Here is a 15,729-nt window from a genome sequence, read left to right as displayed (position 1 = left end):
TGTACGGTTTATTGTGCACAAAAGAAGCTCTCTAGATATCATGCATAATTATTCAGTGCTTCTACCTCCCAAATTTGGATTTGGTACAATTATTTTGTCTTCCGACAGTTGTATCGGGATTTAGAGTCGAGATATTGTCTCTGCCAATTGATTGAACTTTCGAGGCGGGTGTCCCATTAACATCACTTAAAAAATACTAGTATTGATGGTCCAGCATCCTTTGTGTTGGTTTTTGTCATTTATTCAGGAATGTACAAGGACAGCTGAGCTTCATGTTTGAGCACAAAAGTTTACTTCTTTTTGCTTAACATAGAATATACTATGTACTAAATTGATCAGACGTTTTTTTTTTTTTTTTTTTTTTTGTAGTATAACAAGCAGGAAAATCATTAGGCAGATCAATATTGGTTCTTCAATAATTTAGGTAGTAATGACCATGTTGGGGCTAATGATTCCTACGTGCTTAAAGCTAAACGACCAGCTAAAGTTGATACATGCGATGTCATCATCGAAGAAGACCCCAAATTGAATTGATTTTAATTTTGCATATCTGGTTATTGCAACTAGTGTTTGGACTTGGAACATATGTATGTCCATCAAAGCCTGCCTGTTTATTTCGATCTACTTTTCATCACCGATCCGGATGCATCCACTCAGGGCCCAACTCCAACTGGACTAGTGGTGTGATGAGTAAATTATTGTTCATCTGCAGCAAAAGATATTAAAAAGTACGTACAACACGAGTGTAATATTTTTGGTGACGTAGAAAACTATAAAAACATGCATTCTCTTTTTTTTTTAAAGGAAAAAAAATTAGTAAGAGAATGGTGGGATTTAAGGAGTTAGGAGGGGGAAGTCTCAATCTTAGCCACTATAAAACATGTATTATTAGTTATATTTTTTAACCTTTTTTTGGGGTTTTAAAGATGCTAAGTACAAATAATTATTCAAGAGTTAGTCTAGACCACCTCATCTACTACGAATTTAAACCATGAAAGGGATAAAATAACATTTCAATCAATACTAAGGCGAGTTTTCCCTTTTCCTCTTTTGTATTCATTTCAAAAAGGGAAGAAAAAAAAAAAAGAAATCCCAAATGCCTCTTCAAGGATATTAATCAGTTTTTTTTTTTGAAATTGGTACTCAAGCTTGGTATATCTTAATATGCAGTAGCTACAAAGTACTTGGCAGGCACAACTAATAAAACATCATGAAATGAGACAAAGTACATACAACAAATAGATGCATTCTTTCATTTTTACGTCTAAATGAGACCAAAATAAAACCTTAATCCTATAGCTAGCAAATTTTTACAGTCAAGCGAGCCTCCTGCACTACACCACCGTCATGCGATCAGTACTTAATTTGTTCAGTTGGGCTTAGATTGTGAATCCTGGAGGGGGGTTGAATCAATGCTTTTGGTTCTCTGGAGGCTTTGTTGGGGAACTCGATGAAGCCTACAACGAAAGGAACCTGCATGGGTGGTTGGAGAGCAAAGGCAATTGTTCTTCGTCATGCTTCCCTGCCTAGCAAGCCCGCCACCTCCAGTGGCTACCCCTGGTGCCACCACCGGAAAAGCCATTTCACTTTCTCCTGGAATTTCCAACTTCAAATTCTTTTTATGTATCACTTCTCCCTCCATTTTTCTCTTCTTTTTTTCTTTAACTTAAAGCAAAGCAAAAACAAAAACAAAAAAAAAAAGCATGTTGAATTATATGTTGTCAGTGTTGCACATAACAAAAATAATTGACAGAAATTACAAACTTACTTGAGTTCTGGAGTTGATAGCCAGCAGCTCTAGCAAGTTAGTAACAAAGTGCATGGCTGGATAGTCTGGCTATGCTTTAAATAAAGGAAAAGCAAGGCAAAAGAAGTGGATAATGAATTTGTCTATGGTAAAGACAAGACAGGTGGGGGTGGTACTGCACCTGTGTTAGCAGTAATTAAAATGATGGAGATGGCCATGCAGCCATCTCTGCTTTTACATATGATGTCTCTTTCTTTCTCACGGGTATGGTAATATTGTCCATTAACGTCCCAACTGCATTCATCACTTTATATAATGCTTCAACCACTCTATTGGATTTAACTTTAATAGAAACCTATGATTAGCCAGCTACCTTTTTTTTTTGACCCATTTTTTTCCTTGTTCATGATCAAGAATAGGAATTCATCTAGAAATGTATCAAGAAATGCAATAGTTTCGTTTTCCTTTGATGACAGAGGGAACTCAATATGTGTGGCCAAACTCAGCAAGAATCTCCAGTAATAGTTCAGAACTGTACATGCTACTATTTTACCAAACATATTGAGCACGTACAGAGTAAGAGTAGCATCAAAGGGGAAGGGTGTGATAAGGAGTCGTGGCAGACATTCTCGTGGCTGTCAATTTTAGGCTATTTGGTCCATTGATCCATCACTTCCCTCGCGTTAATGCAAGCCGCTGTGGCTTGTGGGTCACAACTCACCAAGTCTCAACCATCACTTAATGTATATATTGAAGGATCTCATACCAGATCCTCCAAATTTTGATTGATATATACCTTCCATCAGGATATTTTTTGATTGCTAAATCTGTGCTTTGCTGATCCAGCCGGGCTATTTGGAAAAACACAAGCATTAGAAACAGCTCCAAGCTGAATCATCAAAATATCTTGTCTGGAAGAAGCCCTTGGTAGTTGGAATTTGTGCTATTTCATGAGGAATTTCACTAATCTATTTTCTTACGTAAAGTTTTCACTCTCCATGACCTCAACAATTTGGGGCTCAGGTTTTCAAATTATATTATGTATACAAGTCTGCCTAACGGATATTCATTCAGCACTCGTTAAAACATATTTCCAGTGTCATATTTTTAAAAAATGTAAAATTAACTAGAAAAAGTAAACAAATACAGGAGAGTCTAGATAAGATTAAATAGGAAAAATATATAAATATACGAGAGTGTAATAATTGTTAGTATGTGTACATATATGATAGGTTAGATAAATTTTAGATGCCTTAATGAGTTTCCAATGGACATCCTTTGGAAAAACTTTATGTACATTATCCCTAAGTTAATCTTATATACACTTGACAGTGTAAGTTAATCTTCTTATAGTATGTTTAGATGCATGATATATATTTAAAATTTGAATTTTAAATTAAAATTAAAATTAGTTGTTGTGTACCCTTAGGTAATAATGTATACATAAAAAATTAATCCTATTATCCAACTTGCGTTTCAACTATCTCTAACTTTTTTCCTCTGTTTTCTTTTTCCTCTATTTCTGGACCCCAATATGCATACATAATTATGGTTTAGTTTCAATACTATCTAATTTTTTTTCTATATTTTCTTTTTCTTTTAGTTTCAGACACCAATATGCATACGTAATTACGGTTTAGTTTCAATACTACGTAAACTAAACACAAATAACACGATACACCACTTTTTAAAAAAAAAATATTTTTTTTTTAGGCCTCCCTTAGCACATTTTACCTACCACCACCACGACCGCTTACAACATACCATAACCTCCCACTGCCACCACTACTTCTCTTCCTCCTTTGATCACGACTATCATGACTAGATCTAGTCTAGTCGCGGTCCAGATTGCACAGCCCTTCTCTCCTTCCTTCCCTTTTTTTTTGGTCACAACCACCACCCCTACAACTAGAGGAAGGGGAAGAGAAGAGAGGACGGGAAGGGGAAAGGAGAGGAAAACGGAGGAAAATGAAAAAAAAAAAAGAAATAGGAGGAAGAGGGAGAAAGAGAAAGAGGGAAAAACAAGGAGGAAGAAGAAGGGAGTGGCAGTGGAAGACGGTGATGGGTGGTGTTAGGTAGTTGAGATAAAAAAATTTAAAGATAAAAAAAAAAAGAGATAAAAATTTTTAAAAACATCCTGCTAAAATTTTAAATTTTAAAAATATCGCAAAATACATTTATTATGAAAATTTTTGGTATACAAAACTATAGTTAAAGACACTTCTAAAAATACCTAATCAATACGGATCCTAAAAGGTGGGAGATGATGGATTGTGGATGCGTTAGCCCAAAAAAGTGGGCCTTCAACTTAATTAAGTACGAGTTCACATAGAGGAACAAATCCATGAAACTTAACAAGAATTCACGTTTATGGCTTGACGCGAGGCAGTTAGCAAACGCTAAAAGCATATCTGGGCCTAGATGGCCCAAAATAATGGCACGGTCCAATAAAAGGCTCCTTTCATGAAGTATACTCGTCCAAAAGGACGCTTCTAAGATCTCTGTCATCTTCGCTCGGGAGCATATTGGTTGGTGGCATACACTTTGAAATTATGTTGCAAACTATCTCATTTACATTTTTAATTATATACGCATAAATGCAATTTTTTTTTTTAAAGAGAGAGAGAGAGAGAGAGAGAATAGTTTTCATGTGCCTCTAACTGAAAATTTCGATGTGCTAATTTTAATAAATGAATGACTTCTAATTTCCTTTGAAAACTGAATTACGTTTTTCGCAATAAGTTCATCCAACTGGGAAATTACAAGAGATATCTGTTTAAAATATAAGTTTGTTTGGATTGCGGTTTATTTGTCAAAATATATTTGCTTACGTCATCATTACAATTTTCAACACAACTTTTTATCTTCCCAATTACCTTTTTATCTCACATACATCACATCACAAAAAGTGCTACAGTAAAAATATCTCTAATAATTCACGATCCAAACAAATCCATAGATTGATAAATAGTCACCTACTAACACACACACTAGATAGATCTCACATTAAACAACGAGAAGGTGTAATGAGTATTAAGTATAGCACATGCTAATCTACACGGGAAAGAAATCTAGCACATGCTAATCTACACGGGAAAGAAATTAGAGGTTTTAATAAAGAAATAAATGCATAACTGAAGGGCCAATGTATCTCTGCCATTTGGATCTGAATTATCAAACTCCCTTCCTAGCTACAGCGTCTCAAACTTCAGATCAAATCTTTTGACATTGAAGCCCGGGAAACAGTTAAAAAGTACAAAAAGCTGCTTTGTTAGCACCTGGAAAACGTGGGCATATATCATGTTATTGAATTGTCTCCTGTAGAAAGAAAAGGATCGGAGCTTCTTTTTTTTTTTTTCAAATTCTCTCATCACTTAAATTTATCTATCTAGAAGTTGCTCGTGCTTTATAATATTTTCAGGATAGCATAGATTGAAAATTGTAAAAAAAAAATACTAATTGTTTAAAAAAAATTTAACGATCCTGTTCCAATTATTTACACTTCTTTTGTTCTTTCTACTTTTTATAGAGGTTCGGAAAAAGCTGGAACAAAATGGAATCAGAAGGAACTGAAGTTTTCTAACCAAAAACAAAATAGTCGGTTAATTTTCATAATTGGTCCAGTCATGATCAGACAATTGTACTACTTGTCTATAAAGGGTTTTCAGAGACTCTTCTGACCATTACCCAATGGTTGTGTTCTGGTGACTAGTAGAGTCTTTTCAATTCAAGTGCTCGCTACCTTCCAGCAAGTTCCCCGACCAATACTGCAGTAGTCGCTCATAGTAGAGTTGCATACGAATCGAGCCGTTTACAAGCAGTTTGAGTCAAAGTTTAACTCGAATTCGATTAACAAAAAGCTAGATTCGAATTTGAACTGATCAAGTTGGTGGTTGTCAAACTATCAAAAATAAAATTTATATTAGACCTACTATCAAAACTGAATGAATATAGTGGTGAGTAGGGTCGTCTCCTCAGGGAACCGGTAGATTTATCACACACAGGTAATTGGAGAATTTTTTGAAGAGAGAGATAGATTAAACAAATTAATGTTATAAAATTACTAAATAAACAATTGCAACAAATGCAATAACTCAAAAATGAAATAAACAATTAATTGACACACCCTAGTTAAGGAGATAATCTCAGCACCGGTTCACACAATTAATCATAGATACCATGGATAATTTAAACGTTCGCAAATAAATTGGTTATAGCAATTTAGCAACCGCCAAACTCCCAATCTCTTCTTAATTTTATGGTAGTTCAGAGACGCTCTTAAATTTCTCTCTTGTAGAGACGCTCGAAGGATTTAATTTAATCACAGCTTTAGGAATTAGAGAGACTCAATTCTAATTAACAAACACACATGTGGGTTCATTTAAACTAGATTAATTATTCTCACGACCCAGATTAGACTGCTTGCGAGGCAATGAAATTATGCCGTTCACCACTAATTTAAAACAATCAAATGATACACACCCTTGTCTTAATTGACCGTATACTATTCAGACAATTGAACAACTGGTCACATTGATCCAATAAATCCAAACAATAATAGACTATTAAATCAAAGAATAATTAAATACCCACAAACGCAAAATTTAGAATAATAAAAACGATCTCACAATTGTTCGTGCACCGAGCATTGATTACTCCTCAACTAGATAGAAGAACTTAGCCTGATCTCATGCTATTCATGCGATTCACATTTTCCATGGAGTTTCGTTAATTGCAGAGAAAAAGTAAAAAGATTCGGCCGCCAGCTTACAACTTGCGTTAAAAAGGAAAAAAAGAAAAACAAAGAGAAAACTCCAAGACAGATGATAAGATCCCTAGTCTATTGCTATCCTCCTATTTGTAGTGTTGCCGCCGTCCTTTTTGCTAGCCGAAAATAAGAGGTTGTTTCTCAAACGAATTGCTTCCTTAATTCCCTCATTAGATTGTTGCCAAAAGTCATCTTTGACTTGAATCAATTCCACGCACGTTCAAAATTTGTTTCCAAAGAAAGGTTGTAATTCCAGGGATAAGACCCGCAGTCCGTCTTTTTCGCGCAGCTCTACCTTGTCTGGCGTGGGCACGCCAGAGAATGCCTAGTCTTTTGGAATTTGCCTCTTCTTTTCACTTTTTAACACCCACTCGCCTACAAATAACACACATACCAAATTTGGGCAGAAATCCAGTGTCTTACATAATAAGTGACCAAAATAAAGACCAAATATCAACAAATAAACATTCAATTATCGCCCTATCACAAGTCGAATTCAAACTCAAAGATATTCAGTTCAGTAGTTTGCGAATTGACTCGATTTTATATATGTATATTTTTAGTTTTTATTTTAATAGTAAAATTACATATATATTCATAATATTTGACTATTTATTAAGAAAAATATTAATTTATTCATTTTTTAAAAAGTAAAATAATCTCGAGCTCAATTTGGTTCGAATTTGAAGTGGAGCTTGAGATTCATAGTAAAAGTACGTCGAGCTTGAGTTCGAGGTCAAATTTGCTAAATTTAAATCGAGACTCGATTCGATTAGATCATCAAAGTTTGACTTGACTCGACTAACTATTAATCTTCATGAAGATTCCATAAATGCATAACAATCCGATCTTGGAGTAGTATTAATAGAATTGAGCAACAAGTCCATAGTTGCGTCTACCGTTGCATCAGGCTGTATTTAATTTAATCACAATGGTCCAAACTCCTACTCAGTTACATAATTAACCTGTAGTCGGTAGGATTCGGAACTGGCGTGGATCCAGTTAATTGAACCCCGAGCATTAAATCTCATGCAAGTGGAGTGTCTAAAAAAAAAATATCTCATGCAAGTGGGTAATTAAATTTTGGAAATGGCATTCAGCCGCGTATATAGTGGCTTCATTGATTACGGACAGCGCATTATCCTAACCCCCAAACCCACACATGATACTTATTTTTGGAGTTTTGATACTCGGAAAAGCTAAATTATACTTTCCGATTCAAGTTCAACACTTAAAAATTGTCCTTGTTCCTACGCATGGTTAAGAAACCTTTGCATAAAATTTCATAGCATGACAAAACGTCACAAATGACAAAATATATTACTCCTTCGATCTCACTTTAATAATCTTATTTTCTTTTTTCACCTGTTCCAGACAATAATAAACATTCTAATTAAATAATACAATTAATTTTTAACTTCTCTAAAATTTCATAGAAGTTACGGCATGACAAAACGCAACAAATGACCAAATATATTACTACTTTGGGAGTATCCGTAATTTGCTGGTGTGGGTAAGAAAAATTGCCTCGAACTATAATTCAAACGATTTCATAAGAGACAATTAAACACCCGGCATCTTTTTTCCCTTGCGTGGGAAAAAACAGAGAGTCATTTAGTCTATGCTTAAAGTCCAACCAACATGATGACATTGCAATCGGTGAATCCGCATGCCATCCTTTTGTTTTCTTGAAACGAGAACAAGTGATGGTAAGGATGACGCTTTCTGGCTTTCTCCACCAGAACTAGATTGATGAGTGGACGCTAGTTAGCAACCTCGAAATTGGGATCGTCATCATAAAGCATTCAATTATCCGTTCGTAATGCCTCCCTTATGGAAATTAGCAGTACAATTGCTCTTGGGTTAATACTGTAATTAATGTAATAGGCCAGCCATGAATTACAATGAACATTTGGCAATCCGCGGATGTACACCTACGCGCTGCAAAATTCCATTAACCTGTAGTTATAAACTCCCTTCGTTCCATTTAATAGTCCTGATTTTTTTTTTTCACACAATTTAAAAAAAATAATTAATTTTATTAAAACAATCAATTTAAATAATTATTTTTTTAAAATACTCTCACATTAATTAAAATATAATTTTATGAAAACTTGAATTGATTATAAAAAAAATTTAACTCTCATTAAATAAAATAAATTTATAATAATAATAATTTATATTAAATAAAAATATTTTAAAAAAATTAAAATACAGTTACATTCTTCAATTGAAATGTAGACAGACGAAAAAAAATAGAACTATCAAAGTGGGACTAAGAGAGTACTATATATATATATTTTTGTTCTACTACTTTGTCTTCATTTTATTATCATTTTAAATTCTTTCCATTCTAGTTGATTATTCGGCTTTTGTTCACCATCCAGATGGCTACAAGGCCAGTCCTTCATGAACCAGACCAATACAGGTTCTCTAAATTATGAAAGATAAACAAATACATAGCATCAGCAAGCTTTTTTCAAGTGATGAGATTGGCCATCTTTTTCGTAGTTTTTGCAAAGGAATATTTGAAGAGGAAAAAAAAAAAAGGAAGCGTCAACAAACAAGTTTGAAACCTTTTCTTATATATAATACCAAACCCTAAAACGCTCATAAGGATCATATAATCAACTGGAGTAGAATTCAGTACTGACTACTGAGTACCTAGCGTGCTTAAGAAAGAAGCATATCCCGTCTGCGAAATTCCAATTCCCTACAAAATCTAACATAGAATTAAAAGGGCAACTGCTTTTTGGTACAACAGCTAGTAGTCATAGTACTAGAAAAGATGGGAAAATTAAATAATAGCCCAAGAAGGCTGGACAAATACTTTCAATAACTGCACCAAACTCGAAGGTCAACTCTTCGAAGGGTCCTAACATTGCCAAACTTCTGTAGTACTTCGAATGCCATTACAAAAAGCTTCTCATTTTGGCTTGAAGCATCAAGGTGACAAGTATGGACATGAATCAAATTCTGACAAAAAGACCTCTGGTAGAGCAAGAAAAAGGCAAGAGAATTCGCTTGAGAATTTTTGCAACAAAGCTAGTATTGTCCATAGTTTATGTCAGGATCAGAAGGGATAGAGAAATGGGCCAAATGAAAGTCAATTGATAATTCGGAAACATTTCCTTAGACCTTTCCAACTCCTGCTTACGACTTTCTGAAAACGAGTAATCTAATGAAATATTACTAAGTTACCAACTTCAGAAGTTAAATTCAAGCATTCTGCATCTTGGCAGCAGCAAAGGCACCAAGGAGGTCCGGGTACTGATGAAATCCTTCTCCCAATCCCAACATGCATTCTTGTGACCCTTGAACATTCTCAGCCGGATGATAAATCTCACTGTAAAATGGAATAGGCTGTGGCGGGACAACAGCACTGAAATTGTCCAACAGCTGTGGAAGTGGAACGTGGCAATCCAAATAAGCAGCATCTCCTATCCTCTTCTTCAACCCGCCACCTTCCAATGAAAGATTCATGGAAACATCAGTAGTAACTGCAGAAGAAGACGAAGCAGCAAAAGAATCCACCAAAGCCAACTCGGGTTCAGACTTTACTATCTTTTTCTCTTTCGGTAAAAACCCTTGGATGATTTCTTGCAGCAGTCCTGAATCTGACGGCTCTGAGGGGAAAAAATCCATGCACTCAACTTGGTTATTACTTGTGCTGGAAGTTGGAACTCCTGAACAAACTGTTTGTTGGTATTCGTCAAACTTTTGTTGCAGGCTAATAGTAGTAGAAAGGGAATCAATGGTTTTTGGAGCAGTAAGGTTGTTATTACAAGATTGATTGCCCATGAGGGAGTTGGAGAAGTTGAGGTTGGCAAAGGGTCCTTGCTCATACAAAGGCAAAGTGCTTGAAGAAGTAAGTATTGATGAGTTTGTAGATGAAGAGTTGAAAAGGTCACGAAAGAACAGCATGTTAACAGAATTACTAGTGGTATTTCTTTGATTTGCTGATCCAGAGAAGTGATCAGCAAGATGTGGGCTGGAGCGAGAAGATTGAAAGGCTGGTTGGGATGATGATTTTGAGTAGTGAAAAGGAGGGATGAGAGTATCATGTGAAGGAGAAGTAGGGTAGACAAAGTTGGTTCTAGCTTTGACACCGCGCATCGCTCGGGCTGCACAGTCATAAGCACAAGCAGCTTCCTCTGCCGTGTCAAATGTACCAAGCCAACGCCTTTCTTTGGACTGAGGATCTCTTATTTCAGCCGCATAGCGGCCCCACGGACGGCGGCGGACTCCGCGGTATCTCATGGTGCCACTATTACTAGCACCGTCTTTCTGAGACCTCTTGGCTGTTGAGGTGGTGCATCTCTTGGAAATGGCGGAGGTGTTAAGGAGAGGGTCAGATTCGGGTGCTTGGGTGAGACAACCGAGTCTCCTCATTGCTTCTTCCATTTTGATTCGATTGGTACGGGAAGAAAAAAGGTAACAATGAAAAAAACAACACACCAGAATGTATGAGGATTCAGAAACCTAGAAAGCTTATGAAAATCAAGTACCAAAACCAATAGGTGGTGATAACTGTGGTGGGATGACGAACAGATTATAAGTTATAACTATGTATTGGCTCTTTACTGTGATTGTACTAGGAGGGAAGTGCTACGCAGAATGTGCTGCCCGAAATCCTGGTTGAGGATATATTTATAGTCGTAGCTGCAGTTATTTAATATCCTGTGCTTTGGTAGGGTATTATTTAAAATAATTAGTGTAATATTTTTTTTATGATGTGATATATATATGAAATAAAAGAAATAATTAAAAATATATTTATAATATAAATAAAATATTATTTGATAAAATTTAGCTATCCGATCCTACTTCTTGTTTGAGCTATCCAACAAATTGAGCTATTATTAATCATGATAACAACTTGGTCCTTTTTTTTTTTGTCATCCTACTTTTTGTTTACTAATGAAACATTTTCATTTGGCAGCTGGGCCGGGGGACTATTAGCTTAGGATTTAATTAAGAGATTGTAGCAACTGTTTCTTTTTTATTTGTAAAAGACGGGTCGTGTATTCTTATTTACTCTTTTGTTATGAAAATATTCAAAAAGAAAAAATTTAGGTGTATTTGAATAGGAGATTATTTGAAAAATTTATTTAGAATTACATTATAATTTTTTTATGATGTGATGTATGCAAAATAAAGAAGGTGAAATAAAAATTATGTTTATGATATAAATAAAATAATATTTAAAAAATAGAGTATCAAAAAACACTCAAGATTTTTGATAATTAGTTCAATAGCTTAAAGAATTACTAAGTCAAGCTTGAATGCGCGCCAATCACTTGGCTAATTAGTTTCTTGAGAGTTGACGTGTTCCTAGATGTCCACTGTTGTGCAATCTCTCATATGAAGGGGTTAAAGCAACACTTATCTATAACAAATCCACACCCAATGCATTTATTAGATAAAAATAGCCTTAAAATTATAAATTTATTTGATGCTTTTTATAGCTTTAAGAAACAGATGCTTACACAGCAAAAGAGAGGAAAAACTAATGTTTGCATTGTTATAGAGAATATCTTCAAATATTTTACTAGTCTGTAAGAATATTAATTTAAAATTTAATTTAACAATAAAAAAAATTCAATTACTAATAATGATGTAAGCAACAGTATCTACGTATTTCAATTTCATAAAATCAAATGTAATTTTTCAAGGTAGAAAATGCTTTCTTATTGACTTCATACTAATACTCACCTTTTGGTTATTTGTGAGTGTCAAAAACAAGTTTAACAAAATGAACAAGAAAAGATAAAATATATTACTATAAAAGTTTTGATTTAAATGTTTAAAAGCTAAGGGTATCAATGTTTAACAAATGCATTAAGCGTGGATTTCGTATGAAGGGTGTGTGGATTTAACACCCCCCCCCCCCATTTTATATAATAAAAAAGAACTTTCGTGAGTTATATATCATCTGGCAATTAATAATAGTACTTGAAGGAAAATAAGAATGTTATAGAACTTGTGAATTTAAAATTTACAAACCACTTTTAATCCCTGAAATTCCGGAATCTATGATTATACTCATTGAAATTCTCGAGTTTATAACGATACTATCCTTTTATCCATATGTTTTAAGTATTTTTAACGCTAAATTTTAAACACTTTCGCGAATATACAATGTCACAAATGATACAACTAATGATTGAGTGAATTTTATATATAGTGTATTATTTGAAATATTATTTGGAATAATTACTGTAGCACTTTTTGTGATGTGATGTATGTGAGATAAAAAGGTGGTTGGGAATATAAAAAGGTATGTTGGAAAATGTATTTATGATGCAAGCGAAATATTATTTGGGATAATTGGGGTATCCAAACACACTAAATGTATGTGATACTATTCGAATCAAAGTTCGAATTGGGATGTTTATGATCCTCCTTGATGCATATTTGAAAACTTTCAATTAGTCATTTTTTTGCTGGTTACTATCTTATGCATGCTTTTCGTGCTGTAGTCGGTTTACATATTCAGTAGAAAAACACCAAATTTTAACTAGGTAATAATCAAATTATGCATTAAAAGTATGTAATGTATGCATTGAACTTGTGTAGTAATGCAGAATGCTAAATTTCCAACACGCGATCTAACTATACAAACTAAATGATAGAAAAGCATAAATTGTGCTTCAACAGATGAAATAGGCGTAGCGAACTGTCGATCATATTTTGCTTTTTCCATCTCTTTTTCTGCTTTTCTTCCATTAAATAGTAGTTAATAAACTGCAATCAAATGTATAAGGGTTGTGCCATAGCACTCCCTTGGTCTAATTGAGTATGTATACCCACGAGCCCCCTATCACAGCCTCCTTAGGCTCCGTCTCCTCCTAGATTATGATGGAGTAGATTATACAAATGTATCGTTGCTGACAAAAAATAATAATAATAAACTGCAATCAAATGGTAAGTTCCGCTAGAAGCATGCACTATTTGAAATAAATTAATTAAGCTGTAACTAGATTTGAAATTTGCAAGTGTTTGGAATGCTATGCCAGAAATAGATAGACCATTTTTTTTTGGGTCAAAATAGATAGACCATTTAAGTAGTTCATTTATACATAAAATTTATAGCCCATTCTTGTCCTCTTTTGGATCAAGACATCCATGGTTGTAAGTTATATCATTTCCGTGGTTTTTTACTACTTGATTTTAGTGAACATTAGGTTTTTCTTTTTTAATTTTAGTGAATATTATTGACTTCTAATGACATAACTCTACCTTAAGTATGTCTCTAATCATGATTCACCCGAAAATGGATCAAATAATGCTTATAACCAAGATAACTCTTGGATTTTGAAACAGAAATAACTGGTAACAAGTTTTATTTTTAAGCTACCCTTTGTGTCTATTTTAAAAAAGGGATAATATCAGAAACCTCCTTTGAGGTTTTTCTTAATATCACCTGGCACCTTTAAGATTTTTAAAATATCAATTACCTCGTTTACTTTTGTTATTTGTGCAACAAATTTTTTAAAAAACTACCCTTCAACTTGCTAAATAAAAATACTCCTAAATCACTTTATTTATTTCAATAAAACTATTATCTAGAAATCAATTTCTAGTAATACTACCACATCATAATGTTATAATCCATAAAAATATATATATTTGAAAAATAAAAAAGATATTTGCAAGGAAACACACTTGACTAATTTAATTGTATGTCCTCAAAATTGATTTTTTATGAACTTTATATTTTTTCCAACTTCTTCTCAATCCGTGTTCAAACATTTTATTTATACAGGTTATTATAAAAATCAATCCAAAATAAGCAAATAAATCATACCCCACTCTATCACAATCATAAAAATCAAAATATAAAATAAAATTCAATTTATTATATTTAGAAATAAAAAATTGCATAGTCATCTAAAAAATGAGTAAGAGAGAATGTTGAAAAAAAGGGAAAGAGAAGAAAGTTACTTTTAATTATTTTTTGTTTGAGCTCCACTTATTTGATATGTAAATTATGTGTCAAGTGAGGGTTAACATAATCTTTTGGCATTTATTAGGAGAGGTAGGTGATCTTTTTAAAACTTTAGGGGTGGCAACTAATATTAGGAGAAATCTCAGGGGAGGTTTTTGATATTATCCCTTAAAAAAATCGAAGAAGGCCATAAAAAGGGTGGTCGCATGCTGAGTTCAAATTCGCAATTGAAAGTTGTTAACGAGAAAAGCTCTCACATGTCACCGCTTGAACTGTACTGCTGTACCATACAATTACGCATTGGGCATCAGATATACTTGCTACCATAAATTTAATTGCCTAATGAATGAAATCACTAATATCTACTCCAATTTCGTAAGGTCTACAAATAATTGGACTTAATTAAAATGGTCCCTGTTTTCACCAAAAGAATACATGGAGCACGGTTACAAGATTTAGATACAGGATAGCTAGGTGTTTGGATCGAAGATTATTTCACTTTATTTACACCTTATTTACATATAAAATTTTTTAAACACTTTTTTATCTCACATACATCATATCAAAAAAAGTGCTACAATAAAAATATGTCAAATAATTTAAAATCTAAGTATTAGACATTTACTATTACTAATGTTTGGTTAACGTGTGTTTCGGAGTCACTCGTCAGGAGATGATTCGAGTGTTATATAATTTTTCAAAAGTTAAGCTAATTTACAAGTGTTTAAATGCAAAAGATGTAACAAATTTAAATGTGTACATTTGCATGATAGTAGAGATATTTTTCTAGGTATATAGACGAGGGCATAAGGGGACCGGTTTAAAAATTTGATAGTATTTAATTGCCAAGTAATGGGCTGATCTCTCGGTAGTAGATGCAATTAAAACGGTGATGGCAAAGCCGCTAATTGCTGGGATACACCCTGCCGCGTCCTGATTATGTAGCAAATAATTGTCTAAATAATTAATCTTTACCACATGGCAACAATAAATTCTACAATAAGTTAGGCGATGAACTAAACCAACTTCGAGATTGGAGTCAGCTGTTGCGCTTCTCAAATCACAGGTTTAGTAACGGTGCAAAAAGGAAAGGGAAATAGCTTTGCAAAATTCACAAATAGGTTATGTGTGCAGATTGGTGGGGTGGACTGTGGAGTGACCTGATGGTGAGAAACAAAAAAAAAAAAAAGGTGATTGAAAATAATAGGAGTAGTACTTCGACAAGCTTTGGAAAGAGGGATGGGGGAAAAAAGGTAAATTGAC

The 15,729-nt window shown here is 33.8% G+C and overlaps 1 protein-coding gene and 1 long non-coding RNA gene across 2 annotated transcripts; both read right to left on the bottom strand.

Moving 5' to 3' along the window:
- Window positions 1-1,184: 1,184 nt before the first annotated feature.
- On the bottom strand, window positions 1,185-1,897 carry LOC113716870 (uncharacterized). Its single transcript, XR_011823134.1, has 2 exons — window positions 1,769-1,897; window positions 1,185-1,665 (listed from the first exon to the last, which is right to left on the bottom strand). It is a non-coding gene; the product is annotated as an uncharacterized lncRNA (long non-coding RNA).
- Window positions 1,898-9,734: 7,837 nt separating this feature from the next.
- LOC113716274 (ethylene-responsive transcription factor ESR1-like) lies at window positions 9,735-10,919 on the bottom strand. Its single transcript, XM_027240561.2, has one exon. It carries the CDS (start codon window positions 10,917-10,919, stop codon window positions 9,735-9,737), a length of 1,185 nt encoding a protein of 394 aa, XP_027096362.1.
- Between the last annotated feature and the right edge of the window lie 4,810 nt (window positions 10,920-15,729).

This window comes from Coffea arabica, chromosome 11c (assembly GCF_036785885.1).
Source record: "Coffea arabica cultivar ET-39 chromosome 11c, Coffea Arabica ET-39 HiFi, whole genome shotgun sequence".
NCBI lineage: Eukaryota > Viridiplantae > Streptophyta > Magnoliopsida > Gentianales > Rubiaceae > Coffea > Coffea arabica.
Note: the sequence above shows the minus strand (reverse complement) of the source record. Positions and strands in the feature narration are given on the sequence as shown.